The sequence below is a fragment of the Miniopterus schreibersii genome (genome assembly GCF_964146895.1).
Source record: "Miniopterus schreibersii genome assembly, chromosome: 21".
NCBI classification, from domain to species: Eukaryota; Metazoa; Chordata; class Mammalia; order Chiroptera; family Miniopteridae; genus Miniopterus; species Miniopterus schreibersii.
The window spans coordinates 14,435,862-14,461,934 of record NC_138123.1 but is presented as its reverse complement, the minus strand read 5'-3'; the positions used below and the strand labels follow the sequence as shown (position 1 = coordinate 14,461,934).

The 26,073-nt window shown below is 40.7% G+C and overlaps 1 protein-coding gene across 1 annotated transcript in view; it reads left to right on the top strand.

Moving 5' to 3' along the window:
• Nucleotides 1-26,073, top strand: part of TARBP1 (tRNA guanosine 2 -O-methyltransferase TARBP1) — a gene marked incomplete at its 5' end in the record, with an annotated part of 59,844 nt that overhangs the window by 5,623 nt on the left and 28,148 nt on the right. Inside the window, 15 exons of the mRNA XM_081124221.1 lie at nt 403-472; nt 2,428-2,576; nt 3,895-3,947; nt 5,577-5,674; nt 8,105-8,240; nt 8,782-8,878; nt 9,956-10,045; nt 14,571-14,712; nt 16,777-16,876; nt 17,795-17,967; nt 20,566-20,663; nt 22,117-22,278; nt 24,797-24,978; nt 25,390-25,651; nt 25,753-25,941. Coding sequence (XP_080980347.1) covers nt 403-472; nt 2,428-2,576; nt 3,895-3,947; nt 5,577-5,674; nt 8,105-8,240; nt 8,782-8,878; nt 9,956-10,045; nt 14,571-14,712; nt 16,777-16,876; nt 17,795-17,967; nt 20,566-20,663; nt 22,117-22,278; nt 24,797-24,978; nt 25,390-25,651; nt 25,753-25,941 — 2,001 coding nt within the window. The remainder of the gene's footprint in view (nt 1-402; nt 473-2,427; nt 2,577-3,894; nt 3,948-5,576; nt 5,675-8,104; nt 8,241-8,781; nt 8,879-9,955; nt 10,046-14,570; nt 14,713-16,776; nt 16,877-17,794; nt 17,968-20,565; nt 20,664-22,116; nt 22,279-24,796; nt 24,979-25,389; nt 25,652-25,752; nt 25,942-26,073) is intronic.

Genomic DNA, 26,073 nt, shown 5'->3' with positions numbered 1-26,073 from the left:
TATAAATTAGACTGGTACCTGCGACATAATCTAAGTATGAAGAACATTGAGCTGAACTTCTGAATGTGTGGCCTTGAGCAACTTGAGTGACTGGAGAATATATTTCAGTGTTTTTTCCTCTTTGTAATATATGAGTATTATCAGCCTTGTGTCCCAGGACGGTTGAGGATTTCATGACATAATGTTTGATATTCATGGTATAAATGTAACATGGTATAAATGTATTAACTTTGTCACTTTCACTCTTACATACTTGAATTTATCTTACTTAAAAAACGGGAAGAATCAGGTACCTTCTGCTTATTTTTTACATGGCAGTGGGGTTATGTAGATAGATGAAAATTCTCTTAAGTTTTTAAAGGTGAATTTTTTATTTCATGTGTCATTTTGCTTTGTTTTCAGATACATGTTATAAAGCCAGTTTTGCCAAAGCTGCACAGTCTCTTTGAATATGCAGTGTCAGAGGAGCATGGTAATAGTTACTTTCAGTTTGATTTTTTAATAACATTTGTAGTTTTTTCCTTTTGATTTTATAACTAACTCTTGCTCATCATAGAGAATTGGGAAAAGCTGTAAAAGTGTAAAGAAGAAAATAAGAATCTGCTATTAACATTCCAGATATATATCTTCTGCACTGATTATTTGTAACTTTTTTCTCACTTAGCAGTATATCCAAATACATTTACATATCTCCTTCACTAGTCTTTAAGAAAATAGTTTTAAAGGGCTGCAGAGTTTTCTATAATTTAGAGATATGGGCAGTATTCTAAACTTTCGATTATGAAAAATGTCAAATGTTTGTAGAGGAAAAATAGTTTGCGTGATGAACCCATCACCCAGTTTCTACAGTGCTCAGCGTGTGGCCAGCCTGTGTCTTTTCTCAGTGCAGCTCCTCCCACCACACCTGCAGGCACCTCCCCAGACAGCACACCCTTTACTCTGCAGTTGTTTCCCGCAGATGTCCTTAAAAGATGAGGATTCTGGTGATGTTTTCACTATGGTATATTCTACATTTTGAATAGGAGCTCTTTGGTATTATATATTTTAACTGCATTCCATTCTCATTCTCTAAATATATCTGTTTCATTGTTTGTTAGAGTTACCTTTTTGGGGTTTCAGTTTTGTATCTTGGACTTCTTAGGAAGAGAAAATTCCAAGATATAATTTTAAATACCCTTTTTAAGCCCTTAATCAGTATTGTATTATGAGAGCTTTCTAGGAGAAATAAGATGAAGCTAGAGCTCCTAAAATTATTTTATGAATTATATTTAGATCAGTGAGACAGCCGAATGCCAGCCAACAGTGTTTTATATTGTATGAATGATAAAATCCTACATTATCATGCTCACTCATGAGAATTAGTCTATGTGAAGGGTTTTAGTGCTACTCTAGGAAATTACAACTCTATTAGTTGGACCCTGTAGGAATTGAGCTTTATTCACCTGGGTGCTGTATTTGTTTTCTGCGACACTGGGATTTTTCACAGACCACGAGAATCCGTTGTCCTGCTTGGCGCTAGCATTTAATTGAATCCTGTTGTGATTTCACCTTGGCATTTACTATTAAGATGATTCTCTTATTACTACATTTTGCCCACAGCTCTTGGCAAACCAAATCCAATAGCAGTGACAGGTTTTGAAAAATTACTGTTGTCAAAGCTTTGAACTAGTATCTTGGTGCAAATTACTGAAAATGGATCAACTTACTTATAGAATGCTGTGAGTTAAAAAAGCTGAATTTTTCTCTGATAGAATTAGAGGATATGTCAAGAATTAAAAATATCTCTAAGATACATATTTATCCTTCTACCCCTCACTCAGATGTTTACTTAATAGATAGTGTCCAATTTATGCCAAGCACTGGGATAAAGTAGTGAGTCAGATGTACTGTTTTTCACTTGATTTTTGTCTGTTTTCCATGAAAAAATAATGTTGATTATAAGTTCTGTGCAGGCAGCAAACAGGTGTGGTGGGCGTGGGAGGGTGGAGTGAGGTTAGAGTAGTTGTCAGGCTCAGCTTGTCCTGTTAAGGTTTTATTCTAAGAGTATGAGAAGCCATCAAGGATTAAACCGGAGTGACAGTCAGATTTATGAATGAAAATGGGTGAATTCGGCGGGGTGAGAGGAGAATTGGTTGGTGTCAACCCAGGTCTGAAGTTGTGACCTGCATGCAAGGGTGGGATTTAATGTTTGCACGCTGTAGCAGCTATGATGTTTGCTTGCGTCTTTCTAAATGAAACTGTCTGTATATGGAATACTGAACATGACATCTTGGCTACCGAGTTATTAAACACTCTCGGATGGGATTAAACACAGACTGTTGTGGTTATGATGAAGGTAACTGCTGCGAGGATGTTGGCTTACGAATATATAGTTTACGCGAAGCAACAACATGTGGGTCCAATGTCAACCTGAAGCTTTTCCTGTAGGACAGTGGCTCTTTCACCCCTCCTGGCACCTGTGTATTTACAAAAGAATGTTTGAAAGTGAAAACAAAATCCTGACCAAAGAAGGTGTTATCCACTTTTTGGAGCTGTATGAAACGAAGGTGCTTCCGTTTTCACCAGAATTTTCTGAGGTAATGACAGACTTCCCTTCCTTTGTTCCCTTTGTCCAAAGGTGAGGGTTGAAGACATTTGTATTTAGGTGATCTTCAGAAAATACACCAGGCCTCTGGAATGGCAAGGGACATCCTAGAGATTTGCGTACACCAGTCCTAGTTCTCCAAGCTTAGCTGTCATTTTGGAAAAGGCTCACTGTAATGTAGTTTTCCACAAGCTGCCTGCATCATTTCCACTCTCAGAGTGGTTCCTTGGTATCAGAATTATAAACACTGTTAGTCGAGGGGATGCATCTGGCACAGAAGCTGGTTAGTGATCTGTGTCCCCAGTTTTGGTCAGTGAATTAACATTATCTACCATATAAAGCAGAGATTATCTTTTGAGCTATTTTTATTATATATGTAAAATAATATTATATATTTTATTAGCATCTATACTTCCATTTTTCAGAAGTCACACATAGGAGAGACTGAGAATTACAGCTGTGGTTTTAAGTTTTATATTCTGTGCCCTGTGAGGCACAAGATCACTTCAGTAATTTACCTGTCGTTTAGAGGTAACCTAAGGAAACATTCCCAATTGCCTGGCAACGTGCTATAGTGGTTTTTTATATAAGAAAACAATTTATTGTTCACTATAGCTGATTTTAAAATCTTTAACCCTCTCTGGTAACCCTCTCAGTTTGTTGGAGACAGCGTTATTTCCCCTTCCCTTCCCAGTTCTCTCACACGTGCTCTAGTGTTTACGTGCATATTTCCCCATTCCCCGAGCCTCTCTGCACTTCCTGAAAGCTGGCTTTTTTGACCAATGTCTAGTAATATATTTTGATTTTATTAAAATTTTGAATGTTGACACTGTTGCAGATGTCCCCCATTTCCCCCCCTTTTGCCCACCTCTACCCTCCTTTCCTCTCCCTCCCTTGGCCTTCACCACACTATGGTCTAGTCTAGGAATATTTTTGAAGATATAATTCCCCCCTCTGTCTATCTTCTAGGCTTGGGAGCTTAAATTTTTTCTCAGGCATCTTTTTGTTTTTCCTTCGTTACTACCTGTATTTCCACGTGTTTCTGTTTTGGGTTCCTTTCTTCTTGACCCAGCGTGAACTCTCTGTTTGATAGAGAGTTGGGTTTTCATCAGGTGAGAAAATTCTGAACTTATTTTGTCATTCTGGTGGAATTAAGAGACCCTCTGAGACCATCTGTCATAAACTCACCACAGCGTAGGAGGTCAGCTGTGCTCATAACAGTTCTCCTGCAGCCCTGGGCCGATGTGTGTTAAGGCAAGCTGACTTCCAAATTACAATTGCCACTTAACATCAGATACTTTCTTTTTTAGTTTATTATTGGACCATTAATGGACGCACTTTCAGAGAGCTCTCTATATAGCAGGTAAACAAATGGGATGTTATTTGGCAGCAATGCAGTAATGTGTATTATATAAGTTTAACATGTTTATGAAAATGGCCATATTGTTGAATGCATTTGGTACGTAATATATGTTGCCTAATAGATATTCAGCTTTTTACTGTCACGTCGCCTCTGCTGTGTTTGTTACTCTTCTTGCCTGTTTTCTTCTGTATCAGGTGCTCCTTCTTTCACCTCTTGTTTCCTTCCCTGCCTGCACCCTTGGGCGCTTTGGCTTTGGAGTGGACGCCTTACACAGCTTCCTCTCTCTCCTCCTCTCTGCCCTCTTGGAAACTGTAGTGACTTTGGCTAACCAACACGTTAAACTCATTTTTCCTTTTTCTTTTAACGTTTTTGTGTGACTTACACGAAAGTTGTGAGACTAATACAAGAATTCCCATCTGCCTTTCACCCGCGTTGCCCGGACATCAGTGCTTCACCACGTTGCCCGTCATCGTCTCTCTCCATGTGTGCACCTGTCTCTTAGCTCTGTCTGTAGAGCAGACTTGCTCATCTGGGTCTGTTTCAGTGTCTGTCCGTCTGTCCATCCACCAGTATTAAAAACCAGGAGTTCTCACCAGTACATCTAATTCCAGTCCAGTTCCGCAGGCTTCGTTCCAGCTTCCCCTTCCCCGTCTGACAGCACAGCCCCTGCCTGTGACACAGTACGCGTTTGCCACCTTTATCCTTTGAAAGGGTTGACGGTGTGAAGAGTCTGGCAGTATTGTGCCTTACCCTCATTTCTTGAGCATTAGCTATACTGTTGAATTATATCTTCAAAAATTCCCCTTGCTTTTGAAATTATGTTGTTTTTCTAATTTTGACTAAGTCTTCTGTTTGGTTATACCTCCAAAGAGGGAATAAACCTCCTGCCGTCAGTTTCTTTAAAGAGTTTGAATTAGTCAATGCTAAGTTATATTAGTATTTGGTCCCATTTGATAAATATTGGAAGGACTGAGCAATGCTTGACTCGCCAGTTATTTTTAGTTTTCAAATAACTCATTACTAATGACTGGTTTTCTAAAGCGATTAGACAGCTGCAGAACAGTAAAACCAGCCTTTCTGCAAGAGCTGAAGCATCAGCTATGAGATGCCTCTTGCTTTCTAGCTCTCTGTGTTCAGTTAACAGATGATGTTTTTGGAAGAACTGTAGAGCAGGAAAAACTGACTTTAGTAGATGTTAACAATTAAATGCTCTTGAAAAAGCAACTTATTACTAATATGTCTTTCTATGAATGTTATTTCTTTGATACCTAAAGATTTAAAAGCATTGGATTATATATTGGAAAACATAAAATGTAATTTTAAATGATCACTTTTAGACATTTTAATGATACTCCTTAGCAGGATTCAGGGAAAGGGTCATAACAGGAAGTCCGTGCCTACTCTGTGTAGCGCATTACTAACTCGCGTCCGTTTTCCTAGAAGGTCCTGGTGTGTTTGTAATCAGGAGGATCCTCAATATTTTACTGAAAAATAAAAAGTAGGTTGAGAAATAGAAGATGGTCTTATAGTTTTATTGTTAAAAGAATTTTGGGCCATAGTCCATTTAGTTTCAATATGCTTATTTGTAAATAGATTTTAAATATTTGTCTTTTTCCTCTTTGTCTCCAGGTCCCCGGGCCAGCTGATAGGAAGTGGGTCTCCACTGGGCTTTAAATTACAGAGGTTTTTAGTCACTTATACATCTCTTCTTCCAGAAGAACTAAAGAGTATGTGCAGTAAACAGTTTTTAAAAATTTATTAGCTTTAAAATTGTTTATTTTAGTATATTGATTATAAGCACCATCCCATGACTGTTATGCTCAGTATTATCAAAGTAGTTTCCTTTTTCCAGGAGATGCAAATTGTCAGACTTATGCAGGGCCCACTGTAACCGAGCTCACGTTCCTACGTGACTTATTACCAGTGCCGGCGTGAGTCCATGGGAGTGACTTTAGAAGGTGTGCTGCAGTCTGCCATCTTTTCTAGTTGTTCTACTGAATTTCAAAAATCAGTAAAATAGCTGGAAGGAAGAACCTGGGTATAGGAAAAAGTTGTAAACAGAATATCTGTTGTGGTGAGGTTATTCCTTTATAGATGTTAACTTAGGAAGATAGGAAAATATACTTGTTTTTTGTAAGACCTCGTGTCCAGGTACACACTCGAGAACTAAAAGCATTGTTCATACAAAAATAGGTATGTGACAATTCTTAGCAGTGTTATTCATAATAGTTCAACGTGGTCACAGCCCAAATGTCTACCATGTGACTGAGATGGTGGTGGCTAGTGCCCCCTAGAGAGTGCATGCCTGGTGTCTGTGGCTGGTGCCAGGCATGTGGTGGGCATTTGCAAACGTGCTGAATGAATTTGAACTGGACGCCTGTCTATTGCCATCTTCCTGTGTCATGAGAGGTGTTTGGCAAAAAATGGGAACTTAATTAGTCCAACAGAAGAGAGGGCAAGTGGACTAAAAACTTAGTAGTTTTTCAGTCAACAATTTCCAGCGAGTATCTTAAATGTATCTGGTTTTATGCTAGATACTTTGGAAGATATAAAATATATGTGATGCCTTTTTAGGGGCTTCCAAAGATTTCTCAAACGTCATTTCACAGTGACAATCTGAGGAAACAGATGTTTCACTGACTGCATGACTTGAGGGTCCTGAAAAATCACACATCAACAGAGAAGCAGAGTGAGCCCCTTTGTATTCAAAATAGAAAAGCAAATTACAGTGGTTTGATCCAGGGCAGGTGAGGAATCACCTGCGAGGAAGCTCTGATGTGATTTGCAGACACCAGAGGCCCATTACCTTCAGTATTTCTTAATCATCTCCAACAGAGGAATGGCTTCTAACAGTGAAGAATTTGTTGTTTACCTTTTTTATTTATTTATTTTAAGCATTTCTATTTATTTTTAAAATGTTTTTATTGATTTCAGAGAGAGGAAGGGAGAGGGAGAGAGAGAGAGAGAAACATCAATGATGAGAGAGTCGTCATTGATCGGCTGCCTCCTGCACGCCCCCTACTGTGGATCGAGCCCACAACCTGGGCATGTGCCCTGCCCTGGAATCGAACCCTGACCTCCTGGTTCATGGGTTGATGCTCAACCACTGAGCCACACTGGATGGGCTGTCTTTTACCTTTTTAAAAATACAGTTGTGTGGTTATCAGAATCTCTACAATAGAATAGAATACATACTTATCTTACTAAAAAGGAATAGAATTGAAATAACATTGTTTTTTTCAGTAGCTTTATTCAGATATAATTCACATACCATAAAATTCACCCTTTTAAAGTGTTTATTGGTTTTTAGTATATTCACAAAGTTGTACAACCATCACCCCTAATTCCAGAATATTTTCACCACCCAAAGAAACTCCGCACCCACTAGCAATCACTACTCATTCTCCTCCCCTAGCTCCTGTCAGACGCTGATGTACTTTCTCTATAGATTTGCCTAAACATTTTATATAAATGGAATCATATAACATGTGGCCTTTTCTTTAATGTCTGGCATCTTTCACTTAGCTTAATGTTTTTAAGATTCATCTATGTTATAGCATGTATCAGTATTTCATTCCTTTTTGTGGCTAAACAGTATTTCACTGGATATTTCTCATTTATTCATCAGTTGGTGGACATTTGGATTGTTTCTTTTAACTGTGATGAATAATGCTGCTATAGATATTTGCATACCTGTTTTTATATGAACATGTGTTTTCGATTTTCTTGAGTACATATGTAGGGGTGGAATTGTGAGTCACATGGTAACTACAGAGTGTCCCAAAAAAATATGCATACTTTAACAGATGATAGCTCAGTTCATGTTTCTTTCTTTTCAGAGTTAACCCGTTGGAATTATTCAAAGTGTGTATACAGTTTTTGGGACACCCTATATGCTTAACTTTTAGAGGAGTTCCCAGACTGTTTTGCACACTGGCTGCACCATGCTGTGTTCCCAGCTGCGGGGTGTGAGGCTGCCAGTTTTTCCACCTCCTGGTCAATGCTTGCTGTTCTCCATCCTTTTGAGGATAGGTCCAAGTGGGTGTGAGGTTTATCTCATTGGGGTTTTGATTTGCATTTCCTACCTAACATCTAATGATTCTGAGCACGTGGCCCTGCTGTTGGCAACAATGATATTTTAAAACTTTTTCTTTCAGGTAGTTTTTTGTTAAAATTTATTCAGAAGATGACAAGTAGACATTGGTGTGCTGTTCCCATTTTGTTTCTCTCTAAGGCCTTGGCCGGTGTCCCGAGATGCAAAGCCCTGGGTCTGGAAGGGCTCCTGGCCCTCAGGTAATTTGGTCTGTTTATGTTCACATAGGGATTTTTGACATAACTTTCCATCAGTCCATTTTGTTTTCCCCTCTGATTTAATATAGCAAATGGTTTTAGTTAATATTGGCATTGTGATTTTTGAGCTCTTAATTTTATAAGAAAAAAGTAAATTAAAAATCTATTCATGTAGTAAGAATTACTAATTTAAGCATATGCCATAGTACATGCTATCGACTTTAACCACTTTAAAATAAGGCCAATAAGTTCTTTTTATTACATTGATAGGAAACTAGAGATAAACTATCGAACCATAATATTGATTACAAAGTATTTTTAAAACTGTAAAATTCTTATTTTAAAGTTTCTTTATGTATAGTCTCATTATTTTTAAAAAGGATTGTTTCATATTGAAATTGAGCTCCATTAGAGACCTTAGTGGAAAATTAAAGCTTTGAAATTCTCCGGGCAGTGGCCTTCTGCATTAGTAGTCGTAGGTATCACATCAGCCTATTAGTAACTGCCGATTGTCGGTGGGAATGAACTTGTTGTCTGGTGTCAGGGATGTTCTCCAGTGCACCATGGTCACACACCAGATCCTGCTGCGGGGGGCCGCCCAGTGCTACCTTCTCCACACAGCTATGAACCTGGTTGACGTGGTAAGAGCATCTTCTTTACTCATGATACTTCCATTTACACACCTTTCTGAGTGAGCAGGTATGCAAAAAAAGTGAACATAGCAGGCCCCTGATGCTGTCTGTGGAAGCCCTATTTGTTATAAGGTTGGCCCGCGGCTGGCATCCGGGAGCGTGTTTTGAGAGGCTCCTACTCTCTGATTAATGAGAGTGGTTCCCTGTGCCTGCAGTCTTCATACAAACCATGGGGCTTAAACTGAACCGCTTCCTCTGGGAGTCAGGAAGTTGCTATGCAGGGGTGCCTATGTCTCCAACTCCCAGCAACAACCCTGAGTCTAAGGAGCCTCCCTGGGAGAAGTTTTACATGTTGCTGGGAACTGAGCACATCCTGGCGATTCCATTAGGAGAAGCTTTCGCCTGGTTTCCTCTCTGCTTTTTCCACTCTTCTTCTAGTTAATCGGCATTCAGGGAACATATACTGTCTTTACTCTCTGTTTTTACAGAGCCCCCATAATGCTGTGGCTGTGAAGGGTGGACTAGTATATATCTAAGGCTTTGCAAGTCATATGGTCCCTGTCACAACCACTCAAAAGCAGCCATAGACGGTTGATAAATAAATGAACATGGCTGTGTCCCAATAAAACTTTACTTACAAAATAGACTGTGAGTGGTTTTGCTGACCCTGGGCCTAGAGCAGGGTCTCTTAATTCAAGACTTAAAACCGTGAGGGGATAAAAGACCAGGTGGCTTTCTTAAGGCAGGGGGTCATTTTTGTAGCTTTGAAAAGTCAGAAACACTTTTGATTTAAGTAATTAGTAATTTCTTATAGAATGTTTTTGTTTTTGCTTTTGGATTGTGACCATCTTGTCTCTACAGTAGTAACCTTAATTTTAAGGAAAATAGATTTATAAAATAATCCTTTATTTTACATAATGTGTTGGTTGTAATCAACATCTTCATTTTAAAAGTTCAATATTTTCTCTTTACAAATAGCTTTTTTTATATTTCACTAATATTATATTTTAAAAGTATACTAGATTGCTATTACAATGATTTTATTTTATTCAATTAAAATTTTTAAAATGAATAATTCTGCCCTAGGAGAAAGTGTCACTTTCCGACATCTCGACTTTTCTCATGTCACTGAGACAAGAGGAGTCCTTAGGACGAGGAACCTCACTGTGGACAGAGGTGAGATTGAAAATAATTTGATGATAAGGTATTTGAAATCTTTATAAAAATTGTTTTCTAATTGAATTCATCACTAGCTGTTTATGCAAAATATAATTATTGCTTTGTTACCTGTCAACAGAGATTTTAAAAATTGTACATGTGCTTTGAGCGGAACTAACTGATAATGCTGCTGGGATCTCGTGGAGAGATGGGAGGCGGGCAGGCCGGCAGGAGACAGACCTGATTAGGAGGGGAGCTAGTGCTAAGGGCAGATCCCGATCCTGGCTCAGATGTATTAGGAATGAATAGTGATGATGTTAGACGCAGAAACAGTGAGTAACACAACCTCCTCTTTCTCTTTTTTCTGTCAGTTACTGGCACTTTCATCTGCCCAGTTGCCCAGGCCTGGCGTTCGGTAATGCTAATTCTTCTGACTTTATGCATCTAATTCATCACGAGAGCCTAAGTGTCTTTCCTCTCTGCAGCCACTGCTCTAGTGGGCACCTCCCCCCGTGTCATTCCCACCATGATGCCGCCTTTCTTGTCCACTGTCTCTGACCTGTGGCTCCCTCACCCCACGTGTCCGGGCCTTACAGCCGGTCACGGTCTGGTGGTTCTGCTTGTCGGCGCCTCCCTGCCTCCGCCTCTTTGTTTTGTGTTAAACTGTGGGACTCGGTTCATACTGCTGACGTTAGCTCTTATCGGTTATATACGTGGTCGAATTGTAGTCTGTGTTCTCTGTAGGTTAAATGTTTTTGTGAGTACAGGAGCCTTTCAAAATTTTTTTTATTTTGTATTTCTCCAGTGCTTAAGAGATCAGGCTAGGGATGTGACCACTTCTTTTAGAAGGTAATTCTGGATCTATGCGAGAGAAGGGAAAGAAATCAGCTTGGACTGTGTTAAAATAAGTCAGGCGTAAAATGAGGAGAGCCTAGACTAGGGTAATGGCAGAGGGAATGAAGAGAGGAAAATTGAGGCCTTTAAAAATTAGAATTTTATCTTATATTCTGGATCATAAAGCATATAGTCATGTGGAATCTGAAAAATACAGAACCATTAAAGAAAATAATAATCACCTGTAATGCCCACATATTTTTGGTTTAATTCTTAATTTTTTGAATATATATATATATATATATATATATATATATATTTTCTCACTCTTGCTTTCTCACTATATATGTATATTTAAAATGACCTATTAGTATATATGATATTTCTAAACAAAATTAAAGTTACTATTCTAAATTTTGTTTTTCATCTTTACATATATTTGAGCATTTTAACATGTTGCTAATTTTCCCATATGTGATATTTAAAAGTTCAGTTGATGAAATGTTTTAGAGTTGATTTAATCACTTCCTTTTGTTGAACTTTTATTTCAAAACCTATCATTTCATCTATAAATATTTCAGTATGCACTGCTAAAAAATAAGGACTTTAAAAGGATCCCAAATAGGTCCTTTTCACACCTAAAAATGTTAACAATTTTTTAATTTCAAATATCCATTGTTTACACTTTTCCAGATATCCAATAAATGTGTTTTTCTGTTTGTTTCTTGCATTTTGTTTGTTTAGATATTCAACTTTAAGTATCCAAATAGGGTCTGTTCATTGTATTGATATGTGTAGTTTTTAAGCTGTGGTGGTTCCCTCTGGAGTTTATTTGGTGTGTGGTATGAGCTGTCAGGTTTAAATGATAAAATGAATGTAAAGTGTTTCAGATGGTGCTCAGCCCATCAGTGTAAACACCTGCAACCACTACTGTCTGTTCCCCTTGGTTTGATGAGCTAGACCTGTAATTGTTGGTGTTAAGAAGCCTTAGATGGCTTTATTTGTTCCACTTAATTTTTCAGTTGTCTAATTCATTAATATCTGTCTTCATTTTTTTTTATTTTTTAATTTTCTTTTAGTATGTTTTACTTATCTCTCAATGTGTTGAATTTATTTACTGAAAACCCCAGGCCCTGTGCTGCTTTGGGAATACAGTGGTTAGCAAATAAATGTGGCCACTGTGGTTTATACTTGAACCTCAATTTTAATTTTGTTTGTTTAGTAATAAAAACACATATATATGTATATATCTGAGAGTAGATTTGACTATATTCTGTAACTTTTGCTATATAGTATAAACCTGTTGTATTATGTTGAACCATAGATATTTAGTCATTTTTAACTTACAGAAGTAGCAATTTCATATAGCTCCACCTAAGTAATTTTTAAAAATTAATATACTTTGTTTTTTGGTGCAGTTTTAGGTTTACAGAAAAGTTGAGCAGAAAGTCCAGAGACTTCTCATAACCCCTCACCAGTCCTCTCACCCCCACAGTTGCCCCTGTTGTTCACATCTTGCATTAGCCAAGTACATTTGTTATAATAGAAATGTTAATTTTAACTAATGTCCACAGTTTACACTAGGGTTCGCTCTGGGGGCTCTGACAAATGTATAACAACATGTATCCACCATTACAGTACCATACAGAATAGTTTCACTGCCCTGAAAATCCCCTGTGTTCCACTTGTTCATCCCTCTCTTCCCTCAGGCCTCCCAACCCCCCACAACCATCGATATTTCACTGCCTCCATAGTTTTGCCTTTTTCAGACTGTCATATAGGTGGAATCATACATTAAGAAGCTTTTCAGACTGGCTTCTTTCTCTTAGTAACACACCTTAAGGATCTTCCATGTCTCTGCATGCCTTTCGATCACTGAGTAATATTCAGTTGTCTGACGTACCACAGTTTATTTACCCGTTCACCTGCTGAAGGACATCTTGGTTGCCTCTCAATTTTGGCAGTTATGAATGAAGCTGCCATAAACGTGAAGGTGAAGGTGTCTGTGTGGACATAACTTTTCAACCCATTTGAGTAAATACCAAGGAGCACAGTTGCTGGATTGTGTGGTAAGAGTACATTTAGTTTTGTAAGAAACTGCCAAACTGCCTTTGAAAGTGGCTGCGCTATTCTGCATTCCCACCAGCAGTGAATGCAAGTTCCTGCTGCTCCACGACCTCGCCGGCATTTGGTGTTGTCAGGGTTTGGGATTTTGGCCATTCTACTAGGTGTGTAGTGGTAGCTCATTGTTCTTTTAATTAGCAATTATGTAACGACATATGGCATTGGGCACCTTTTCCCATGCTGCTTGCCATCTGTATCTCTAAGTTCTTTGGTGAAGTGTTTATTCAGATCTTTTGCCCATTTTTAAATTGGATTGTTTGTTTTATTGAATTTTAAGAGTACATGTTGGATACCAGTCCTTTGCCAGATGTGTCTTTTGCAGATATTTTCTCTTGGCCTTTGGCTTGTCGTCTTATCCTCTTGACAGTGTCTGAATAGACTTTGAGACGTGTATTTTAATGGGACATCAGGGGAAGCTGTGTACCAGGGACTGGTAGTCAGATGCCGTTTAGATCATAAGTCTGACATGGAAATTTCTTGCAGGGAAATAGTCTGAATTTTGTGACAGATCTGATATAGGGCAAGAATCAAATATGAATTTGAGTTACTTCAGTAAATTTGTTATAATAGAATTGTGCTTGTGGAAATAGATTTGGAAAATCACATGTTTTATAGTAGTGATTAAGAAACAGTCTGGCCAGTTTGAGAGGAATATAAAGAAAAAGTATATACTGTGGAAAAATAAATATAGCTGACCTCACTGTTAGGTTCTATTTTAAGATCATCTGCTTGATAAAGACCGACACAGAACGGCTTCCTGCGGTGTTGCTGGGCGGCTCAGCCATTGGTTCCTCGGGGCGTGGGTTTCAGTCGTCTCTGAGGAATTCATGAGTTTTGCCTTGTTCACTATCACCTTGTCTCCTTACATGTAATTTTGGGTTACCTTAATGGATGCAAAAAATATTTAAAAAAAAATTCTTACCTTTTAGAAAGACATAATTATTTACTTATTTAAATTCATGTATCGATATGCACATTAAGATATATTGTAAAAAGGAAGTTGAGAACATAGATTTCAAAACAAAATTCACAATTACGTGTGATCAAAGATTAATCTGTGTAGTTCTGTGACCTAGTTTTGCAAGTCTTTTGAGAGGTGTGATGGAGAACTAGGACAGATTCTGTTAAATATATTTTAAAATGCACATATGATCCAAAATAAGCTTGTGAGGCGGTAGCAACTGTAATTATAACTTATATTTCAAATTCTCCATTCAAGAGTAAACATCAAGCTAGAATGAATTTTAATTTAAGGTGGTAATTTATTTACATAATGTTTTATTTTTCACAGAGATGTTCTTTAGCATAGCTTATCACAATGTGCATTTTATATTAGGTACTTTAAAGTTCCTGCCTGTAAATGAAGTTTATAAAATCTCGGATGGAGATTAGAAAACACACACACGTTATTTTCTGCCAACACTATCTGTGCCACTCAGTGACGACAGTAAATCTTTTATTACTTTGTTGTGTTCAGTCATTTAAATTCATTTTATTTTGGAAGAAAAAAATTGACTTTGGGAAATTAGAGATCCTTTGTTTGGTTAGTTTTTAAAAATAAAGTAATACCTGCTGTCTCCTCCAGCTCTGTGATTGGCTGCGTGCTAACGAAAGCTGCTTTGGAGGATCCTCAACTTGTAGCTCCACTGGACTTCAAGAGACATGCTCTTTAAATGCTTATGTCAAGAACCTAGTTCAAGAGTTCATTAAGTCACCTGCTTGGGAAAGTAAGTCTGAAATCATTTTTCTGGATTAGTGTAAACAAAGTGTTTTCAAAGAACTTTTAACTAGTTTTCAGATCAAGATAATGGACTTTACCACATGCACGTCAGTCTACATCAGACGTGTTTTTCAGCCAAATACTGCAGATAAATGAATGTAAAAATATTGCTCCCTAACTTGTACTTTATCTGTTCTAGGATTTGAGATTCTAAACTAATAAGTGGTCAGAGTAGAAATTAGACACAAATAAATGTAATAGTTTATTCTACAATTAGGAAATTTATTGTGGGTTAGAGATGGCAGGTGTGATTTCAGGGCCTCTAAAGTAGAAATATTTGTAGATAAATGAGTTCATCTTTTGTTTTCAGAGTGTTAACATTTAGTGTGATCTGATTATGAAAAGTAATTTTAGAGGAAAGTTGTTTGAAAGCGATTTGTTAGTTTTCCTTTTTGCCAGATACTTAGCAAAGATCCCGGTAAGACTGCTCGAGGGAGGAACTAGTTGCAGATCCAATAATTAGGATTCTTTTTGCATTTCTAATGCTTCCTCTTCACCAATGACATCCGTGGTCATTTGAGTGAATTGCATCTTTGAATTTAACATGTCTTAAGTTTTGTAGGTTTGTTTCAGACCAAGTCATTTTCATTTACTGACTTCTCTAATCTCATCATGGACTAGCTTCTAAGTGGTCAGATAATTACCCTCCCCAAATACTTGAGAGTATCTGTTGTCCTCAAACATTTCTCTTTTGCCTGTTTTAGTCTCTCTATTGTTTAGTAAATTTTCTGTGCTATTACTGGGAAGATTCTTTTGTTAGCCTATAAAAGTAAATGAATTTTAGTCCCTACTACCCTTACATAAGATTAAACCCCTAAAATAGAGCCTGTCTTATAACTCAGAGTATATAACAGAGTCAGATCTGATTAAATATTCAAAATTGGATGAAACAGGATTTTTAGAGTTTCTTCCTTAACATTTCTAGGACTTAAAATACACTGTTTAACGTAATATGCTATTTGAAGTTGTTTTAAAAACTGATTTTTAAGTGCAAAGGAGGCTTGTGTGTACACATTTAATATTTAGTGTTACTTTTAATGTCCTGGCTAAGTGCCTCTATAAAATTTTTGTTTAGTTATCAATTACTAGGCTTTTTTTCAGAATAAGTTAATAAACTCCAAAGCAGATACTGTTTAGCTTGAGTTTTTGAGCATCAAATACAGATAATATTCAGATTTGTTTTTATAGAAAGACTCATCAGCCAGAACACTATTTTCAACAGATTATACATCTGAAGTAGCTTTTTCTTTGGGTGTTGACATACTCAGCTTGGGTAGATTTCACACTATTTATTCAGCTATTCAGCAGACATATATCAAGTGTTTTCTGTGTGTCAGGCATGGGAGTTACGGAGATAAAAGATGCATCCCCTGTCCTCAGAGAGCCCAGAACCCAGCAGGGGAGTTGACGAGTAAGCAGATAATCTTAGCATAGTGCCTTGAAGGACATAAGTGCTGGGGTGGGGAACCTGTGTGAGCAGTACCTGTCCAGACCAGGTGCTTGCAGGAGTGGGGGGTCCCCTGGTGGGGTGACACTGATGAGTGAATAGAAATTAATGTGAAAAGTGGGAAAACATCAGGGCTTGGATGTATGTGCATCCAGGGAGCTGAGTTAGGTAGGCTTCTTTCTGTCTGTCTGTCTATGGCATGGAGCTAGGTGGGAATGGTAAGAGAAGGATGGATATGAGACATGTACGTACACACTCACTAGTTATTTTACATTTCCGTGTACACTCTTCGACGGGCGCTGTTCTCTGCTGCTCTGCATGTTCTGTGAGCACAGGGACGTCAGCAGCATGGGGTTGGTCCGTGAAGTGACCAGGCATGCAGAGATTGGGTGTTACTCATGTTTCACCATGAGTTAGCCATGTGTGTAAAACTGTGACCATTTCATCTCAGCTGCATTTCAGTAATAATTAGTGTTGGTAAGACATAATCTAGTCCCTTGATTTTGAAGCCATCTCTTGAAAGGGTTTTGTTAATGCTTTCAAACTTCGACTGTATTATTTAAGCAGGAGAAAACTGTTGGATGCCCGATTGGGCTGAAGCCAAGCTTGTTGCTCTGATGGTCTTGCTGGCAGTAGATGTGGAAGGAATGAAGATTCAATACAGGTAAGTGATTCTGAACCAGCAGAGCCTTCAAAGAAAGGCTCCTCAGGTGTATGGTGGATATTTAACTTTCCCATGATTGGAGTGGAATTGACCACAATGCATTAAAAGAGGGAACTAGAACGTTGGCAACAGATTAATTATAAATTAACAATAAGTTAATAGTAATAACAGCTATTAGGTTGGTAAGTTAAACTGTTAAAGAAGGTTAGAAAAACTATGCAGTAATCACTGGTTTTATATAAGAATATTAGAAGAATGAGTTGTAAAATCCTAGCGTAAGATTAGGTGAAGAGATGGACTGTATTTAATTTATTTGTAAAATGTATAATTTTAAAAAGGGAGTAAAGATAAAACTCTCATATTTTGAGAATGGGAACAGGTCAGTTCTCTCAGATTACAATTGTTGCAAAAAGCAGCTTCCTTAGGTTGTGTGTTTGCATGATATATGGTTAATTTTGTGAACATCAAATCTGTTTTCTGGACAGTTTTAGTACTGAAGTTGGTTATAATAGTTTTTCATAAGTCCTTAATTTTACATATATATTTTTTGTTAACATGTCTCATTTCCTTGACCTGCACTTGTTTTGTTTTTTTGAATTGTGGAAATGGGATCTCAGCATTCTAATTGGCACATAAAATTGACATAGGATTTCCTTCATTCTTGTGCCCAGAGCTGAGTGTTCGATCTTCCCTGTGCTTTCCCTCTGGTGACTCACGTTCTCCCTGGGAAAGCGCAGACCGAGGTCAGCGAATAGGTTGGGGGAGAGTCAGCCCTGAGAGGTGCTGGGTGTTAGGATCGTCCACAGGAGTTGTTCTGTCTAATAGAGTCTATTAGTTAACCAGTTCCACAGATTACAGTTGGGAAATGGTTTCTTTATGCTTCTGAACTGCTTGGTTTGGGCGTTTTTCAATGTCTAGTGAAAGACAGAGGACACAGAATGTCCTGCGGATATTCCTAGATCCTCTCCTGGACGCCCTCGCGAAGCTGGGCAGGAGCGCCTACATGCCCCTGCCGAAAACGGACAGATGCCTCCAGCTGCTGGTGACGCTGCTGCACACCTGCGTGTGGAAAGGCTCCGGCGCCCAGGACGGTGAGGGTGAGGAGTTTCCTGAGTGTCCTGCTGGTAAATTGTTGGTATTTAGAATGAAAGAATATTCCCAATCTTTCAAAATAAAAAGACCACTTCGTGCATAAGCAGGTATTTACTGGGTCTCTCCTGCTGGTGCTGGGGACACACAGGGAAGGAGCATGCTCTGCCCTCGTGGCACTGACAGTCTAGTGTTCACATGTGTTGGTTACTGTTGATTTTAGAATGTGATTTCATTTGCTTTTATTTTTTTTTTAAATTTATGCTTGGTCATTTATTTTTAGACCATTGAAAATGATCCCTGTTTCATGTATGTTTAAGCAAGGTCCATCTCTAATTGCCACTAGGCTAGACGTTGCAGAAAGTGAGTGAAAACATGAGAATGTCAGCAATTTTATAGTTGTTTCTTAAGTACATTCATCTCTGAGCACCTTTAAGTAGAAAATCCTTCCTATAGAAAGTATCACGATGGTAGGTACAAGTGCTGAGCTCTATCTTCCCTCCTAAAACCAGGATACGTGTAAATTAGTTGAAAACCAGTGGACATTAGAGATGAGCACACTGGTGGGTAAACCTTGACTCCCAAACCTTTCCGACCAAGTTCATCTGGAGGTAAAGAAGGTTAAAATTTTAAAAAATTCTAGAGAAACATTGGTATTCGTTTAAACCTGAGGCTAATAGGATGAGGTTAGTTTTAACTTATGCTTGTGAAATAGTAAAGCTAGTTTCCAAGTTCTGGTGTTTTCTTCAGCACCAGTTTTTTCTCCTCTGGGACTCTTATGAATTGAGGATTAGCCCTTTGTTACTGTCCATAGGGCTCTGGGCTGTTTATTTTTAATCTCTTTCATCTGTTGCTCAGATTGCATGTTTTATTGATCTGTTTTCAAGTTCACTGTCTTTTTTCTTGTATCTCCTTCCTGTGATTGACCCCATCCAGTGAGGTTTTTTTAAACTTTAAAATTATTTATTTTTATTAAATATATTGGGTGAAAATGGTAATTTCAGTTATTGTACTTTTCAACTACAAAGTTTCTGTTTGCTTTTCGTGTTTAACTTCTGTTCCCTTGCTGAGACTTTCTATTTCTCCATTTCTTTCATGAGTGTTCTTGATAGACTGTTGAAGCATTTATTTTATTTTTCCCATCACCATTTGTCCCCTCTCTGCCCTCTTCCACCTCTACCTCCCTCCTCTCCACAGTCACCACCCTGTTGCCCATGTCCATCAGTTCTCTATTTTTTTTGCCCATTCTCTGCACCCCCATACCCCTACCACCAGAGCTGTCTGCCTGCTTTCTATCTACGAGTCTGTCTCTATTTTGCTTAGTAGTTCAGTTTGTTCATTAAATTCCACGTATGAGTGAGATCATAAGGTACTTGTCTTTCTCTGACTGGCTTATTTCACTTAGCATAATACTCTCCAGCTCCATCCATACTATCGCAAAGGGTAAAGTTTTCCTTTTCACAGCATATTAGTATTTCATTGTGTAAATGTCCCACGGCTTTTCTACCCACTCACCTACTGATGGGCACTTGGGCTGTTTTCAGATCTTAGCTATTGTAAATAATGCTGCTATGAACATAGGGGTGCATATATTCTTTCAAATTAGTGTTTTGGGTTTCTTCGGGTAAATTCCCAGAAGTGAAATTGCTGTATCATAAGACTGTTCCATTTTTAGTTTTCTGAGGTGACTCCACACTGCTCCTTATAAATGGCTGCTTCATATTATTCTGTCTGAACGTGACATCACCTCTGTGCTGTTGCTTGTAGCTGGTCTTTTCCTCGGTGTTTCCTGATGCTTCCTGTGCCCGGTTGTGCTGGGTTGTATCTAGGTGTCATGACTACTGTGCAGTGAGACTCTGGATCTTCTTTCAGTTCTATGGGGAGGGGTGGTATTTTTGTCCGGCACACAGTCAGCCTGGTTGGGTTGAGGCCTCAGTTCCGACCCAGCTTCTGTGGGTGCTGGTTCCCCTGCAGCTGTTTTCAGGTCTTTAGCAGTGGAGTCTGCCCTGAGCCGCAAGTGTCTCATCAGGGCCAGCGGGGACCTGGGCCCCTGTCTCTGTGAGTTCAATTCTGAAAGTCTTGTTGCTGGTTAGTATTGGATCCATGCAGCCTGGTGTCGGAAGCCACTTTTTGGGGCTGCTTTCCCGACGCCTCCCCCTTGGGCTGTCCTAAGGCCTCACAGTCTGCTTCCCTGGCGCTCCTTTCATTCCCTGCCAACTCCTGCATCTGGTCCTAGCCTGCAGGGGAACCAGGGCGGCTCCCTGCTGCCCAGGACCTCTTCCTTCTTAGTCTGTCTGCTACTCTTTACCATCCAAGTCTCTAACAGCTGCTTCAGATCTTCTGTCTGGGAGGGTAGCCTCGTTCCCAAGGGAGGGCAGTGTGTTCCTGCCGCAGCTCATCTAGAGCTGGAACTCCTGAAGGGTTTCTCAGGTTAATTACAGATTTCCCCACCGTATTAATGGCTATTATATTGTTAGAATCCATTTTTTGTAAGTGACTCACATGCGTTTAACATGGTTGTACTTTTACTAAACTATTTGGTGTATTTTGTACCAAACAACGTATTTCTGTCGTTTAGTTGTGCACTTTTCCCCACACAGATGAGGTGTTGACCCTCCTTCAGGGCTTTATTGTGTCCACTTCAGAGAGCATCTCCGACTTTCTCCTCAGGAGACTGACTATGAATGAGCTGAGCAGTGTGAGTATCCATCAGGGTGACTCTTCAGTCTTCAGTATTGGAGTGGTTACAGACTGCAGCACTGTGTTAAGTTGAAAGGAAAATTACAGTGCCACCTTACGTTCCCTCGCACCCGGCAGCCTGACTGCAGCAGACACCCGGCTCCCTGCTCACCATCTCCACCTCCCTCAGGATGCAGAGCAACGGCTCTCAAGCTCAGTGACTCCTTTGTCATGGGCCAGCGGATACTTTCAGACATGCTTTTCTTGACTCCTTGGCCCCACTGGACACTGTTGACCACGCTCCCTCGAAACAGTGTCTCCTTAGCTGCTGTGACATTGTCCTATCCTGGTTTTCCCCATCTCTCTGGCCATTACTCCTACTTTTCCTCAGAATGTCTGTCCTCTATGATGTAACCCTGAAAGTAGGAGCTTAAAGCATGACCCAGCCCCTTCTCTCATGGTCTCCTCTGTCTTGGTGATTTCATCTGCGGCCCTATCTGCAGTTTTGCCAGGGACCCTCCTGTTTCTGTCTCCACCCAGATGTCTTCTGACCTTCACTCCCATTCAGCCAATTGCTGTTCACAGCAATTGTTGACCCCGGTCATCCCTCCAGGAGCTTGTCTGGGCTCCCCTCTCACTGAATGTACTGTCCTCCAAAGAGCTGCTGAGCTCAGACCTTGGGAACCCCCACAGCACTGCCCTTGAACCTGGCACAGTGCCGGCATTACAGTCAGTGGTTGCTCAGTGAGGCTTCCTTTGACACAGAGGACCTCCTACGGCATAGTAGTTAGTATAGTAGTAATAACTAAGGCCTAATCATAACCACTCAGGGCCAGTCCACTTAGCATACTTTCCTCAACTCTTCCAAAAACCCTGTAATGGATACACATTACCCTTCATAATGTGTGGACAAGGAACTGAGGCCTAAGGAGCTTAGGTGGCATGCCATAGGTCACAGAGCTGGTGGGTGGTAGAGCTGGACTGAGCCCAGTTCTGCCTAAGTCCAGAGTCAGAACTGCCTGTGGTTAATTCTATCCTCTTGCTGGCTCTGAGATGCCAGGTGAGTTGCTTCTCTGAAACTTTGTCATCATCTTAGGAAAGTGGATGGTCACCTTCCTTGTGAGAGTGGGGTGTGGTAATGTGCCCGAGACAGAGGAAGGGTGATTGCTGTAACTGCTGTTATTGGCCATGGTTAGCTTTGGGTTCAGGAATTGGTAGAACCTGGTTTCTGCCTTCTCAGGTCTCATAACCTGGCGGGAGGAGCCAATCACTTGTGGTTAGTGGGGTGATTGTGTGGAAGGCAGAGTCACTGGACACTCAGAGAAGGTCCTTGTCTGCATGGGGACAGTATGGAAGGCTTCCTGGGGGAAATGACTTTTTCTCTCATCAGTGTGTTATTTCAGTGATTTTAAACAACTAGTAGTCTTGTGAAAATTCTGGACCCTTATTGAGTGTCTTACTATCTGTCTTAGGTTTCAGACCTGGATCGGTGCCACTTATACCTGCAGGTCTTCGCTGAGCTTACAGATCTCCATGTGAAGGCGGGGTGGAAGAGAGGCAACCCCATCTGGAGAGTGGTTTCTCCTCTGAGAAACGCATCCATTAAGCATCTTCAGGACACGGACAGTGGGCAGGTAACCCTGTGATCCGGGGCTTGTACTTCTGTTGGATAAGGCTTACGTGGAATACAGATTTGATTATTAATACAGTATTTTGATATCATTAAAAGCATCTGCTGAAACTTGATGTTTAAAATAATATTCTTGCCCTGGCAGGTGTTGCTCAGTGGTTAGAGCTTCGGCCTGCCCCAAAGGGTTGTAGGTTCGATTCCCAGTGAAGGGCATGTTCCTCGGTTGGGGGTTCGCTCCCTGCCTCAGGTGGGGGCACATGCGGGAGGCAACCGATCGATGTGTCTCTCTCACATTGATGTTTCTCCCTCTCTCTCTCTCTCTCCTCCCTCCCTCCCTTTCACTCTCTCTGGAAAAGCAATGGAAAAATATCCTCAGGTGAAGATTAACAAAAAATAAATTAATTAATCAAAATAATATCCTTTGTTTATGGTATTTGATGAGGATTGGGGTTCCCATCATACCAGGTACATAACAGAGGTGACTTTAGTCTTTACATCCTTTCGGCCCAGGAAGGGGAGCTACACTGAGTCCTTTGCTCGTGCACCAGGAAGGGGCACTTCATGCCCACGTGCTCCAGACCTGGCTTTCTGCCTCCTCTGTGCTGTGTCACTCTGGACCACCAGGTCCAGTTTCACAGGCCACAGGCACATCATTCCATCTGGTCCTTCTGCTGAGAATGTCCTCCCTCCAATGTGCACCTGTCAGTAGCCTTTATGGCCCAACTCAGACCACACTTTCTTAGAGGCCTTCTTGGGTCAGTGTCTCCTCCTTCATTTCCTATTGCTCCGTATGCTTCCACTGTAGTGTTTATTTACGTCCACTTGTTTTTGGAGTGATTTATATATGTTTGTCTTCTCCACTGGATTTCAGTACCTGGAGGCATTTCCTAAACATGACATAATAAGGCATAGTGTTTATTATGCAATACGAGCACAGGCTTTGGAGTTTAGACTTCCTGGGGATGAATCCTGGTTTTATCCCTGCTAGCTGTGTGACCTTGGGGAAATTACTTAACTTCTCTGTGCCTCATATGGCAAAGTGAGGGTTATAGGGTTGATGTGAGAATTAAACAAGCTCATACATGTTAGAACAGTGCCCGGGACGTAGATAGTCCTCAATAAATGTTAGCTATGTTTACTTAACACATGGTGTTTAATAAAGTTGACCTGAATCATAGTTTAGTCTGGCTGCTGATTAAAACAATGAAGCTACTTGATTGCTTTAATCACCTAGTTGGAAGTTTTCAGAAACTGCCCTAAAATAATATAGCATCCCGTCTGGTACAGATTAGAGATATAATTAGAGATATGAAAGGCCAGAATCATGAACTACACACAGTCAATTCTTAAAGGTGGGCTTGCTTTCTTTAGTCATTTACTGAATTACACGAAGATTAACAGCAACCATATTGGCTCAGAAGTAACACTAGTATTTCACATGCTGGCAGTGTTGCTATGTAAAACTTACTTGTGGCGATAGTGACATGTTTTGGGGCTGCGGAAAGATATGGAATCAATAGGAAGAAGTTCCTTCTGGTGGATGTCACTGTTGGCAGAACCTGGGAGACCTGTTTCGGTCTCATTGCAGCTGCTTTATGTGTCTGCCATTGGCCTGCGCACCTGGCTCTTGCTTAAAGGTGGTTGACTTTCTCTAAGGATGCCAGGCCGTCCTGGTTTCCTCCTTTGTGCTCCTCTCTGTGGAGCTCCCAGTGCTTCACATGAGACACCCCATGTATTTACGCTTCATAGGAGCCCTGGAAGTAGGTTCTGTAACTGCCCCACTTACAGAGAGGACACTCAGATGCAGCACGTCTGGAGTCAGACCTCAGCCACGTGGGTCCCGAGTCCAACCCTAGACGATGGTTGTGCTGTGTTACCTTCAAAGGCAGCGTACAGCTAATGGAAGGAGCTACTTACACATGTTCCTGGAGCCTTTATTTAAAAAAATATTTTTTTATTAATTTTTAGAAAGGGGGAGAAACATCTATGTGAGAGCAAAACATTGATCAGCTGCCTCCTGCATACTCCCTCCCCCTACTGGGGATTGAGCCCACAACCTGGGCATGTGCCCTGACTAGGAATCGAACTGACAACTTTTTGGTGCATGAGATGATGCCCAACCAACAGAGCCACACTGGCCAGGACCCTGGAGCTTTTTTTAAAAACATACTTCAGCCCAACAGTTAAAATAAGACTCACCCAGAGGGCTGTTGGATCCAAATGTTATTGAGGAAAGACAGAGTTCTAGCCTACCACAGGTACAAGGTCTGTTGTGAACCACTCCCAAGATCCACCTGCCAGGTGGAGAGATCTGCTGGGTTTTACTGCTGCCGTGAGTTTGTTCACAGCTGGTCTGTAGAGAAGTGTCAAACCATGTGGTGTGCACTGCGTTTCCTTTTGTTTCCTCTGAGGCTCAGGAGCAGGAAGAGAGGAAGGAGGGCACCGGATCTCCATCAGGCAGTTTCGGTCCTGCCTGGCCAGGACAGCTCCTGGTGCTAACAGGTGCTGTGTTTCCTCCTCAGGTGCTTGGGAGGCAGGTTCAGAGGGTGGTCAGTATGGCTGCCTTGGCCGCGGTGTGTGAGGCCATTGACCAGAAGCCAGAGCTGCAGCTGGACTCTCTGGACGCTGGACCCACGGAGAGGTTCCTCGCCTCCCTTCAGCTCAATCAGATGCTGCAGAAGCCGTGCCCAGAGGAGCAGAGCAGGTGCGTTCACCCCTTGGAGTGTGTTGCGCATGAGAGGGGTCTTTACTGCTCGTGTTGGAAAATCCATTCTTGCTTCAGTCATTGAGGTGATTGCCCAACACTGCAGACGGGTTCAGAAGCTGGGAGTTGAGGCTCCACTCAGGGTAGCCAGGGTTACTGCATTACTCATCTCCATTACGGGGCCATGAACGCTTCCCCATTTAGTTTTCAGTGCATCATACAAAGTGAGTGAAATACCTACTTCTGGGGTGGTTAGAAGAGATCGAGATCTGTGTGGCTTCCTTGGTTTTGGTAGACGGCATATTGAATAATGATCGCTTAATTTCTCCTTGGAAGGATAGTACTACACATGCAGGTGACACTGAGATCGACTTCAGGAAGGACGGGCAGTGACTTGACTTTTCGTTTCAGTGTTTTGGAAGAATCATCGTCTTCCCAAGGATGGGGGAAAATAGCTGCGCAGTATATTCATGATCAGTGGGTCTGCCTCTCCTTTCTGCTGAGAAAATATCACACCCTTATACCAGCCTCCGGGGGCGAACTCCCGGAACCCGTTCTGCCTGCCGTTCAGATGCCAGCGAGGACTCTGCAGGCTGCGCTAGCCGCCCTCCTGGTTCTGCCCTCCGACCGAGTCCTGCCTGTGTTCCACTGCATGAAACTTCTGGTTCCCAAGGTAAGACACAGTGAGCCGTGAGTCGAAGAATAACCGAGGACGATACCAGTTCCTGAAGTTAAGTGATAGTTATATGTTTCTTTCTCTTTCTTTCCTACCAGCTCCTGGCCTGCTCCGAGTCCGTCTGCATAGAGGCTTTTGACATGGGTTGGAAAATCATATCTTCTTTAAGCAACACTCAGCTGACATTCTGGTCCAATTTAAAAGCTTTTGTTCAGTTTGTTTTTGATACCAAAGTCCTTACCATTGCTGCAAAAATCAAGGGCCAGGCATATTTCAAAATAAAAGAGGTAACTTTCTTTTAATTGGGGTAAAAAGCACAACCTAGCACTTACCCTCTTAACCATTCTTAGTATATTGGAATGTATGTTCGCATTGTTGGGACTGATCTGCAGAACTGAAACACTACACCCATTAATACC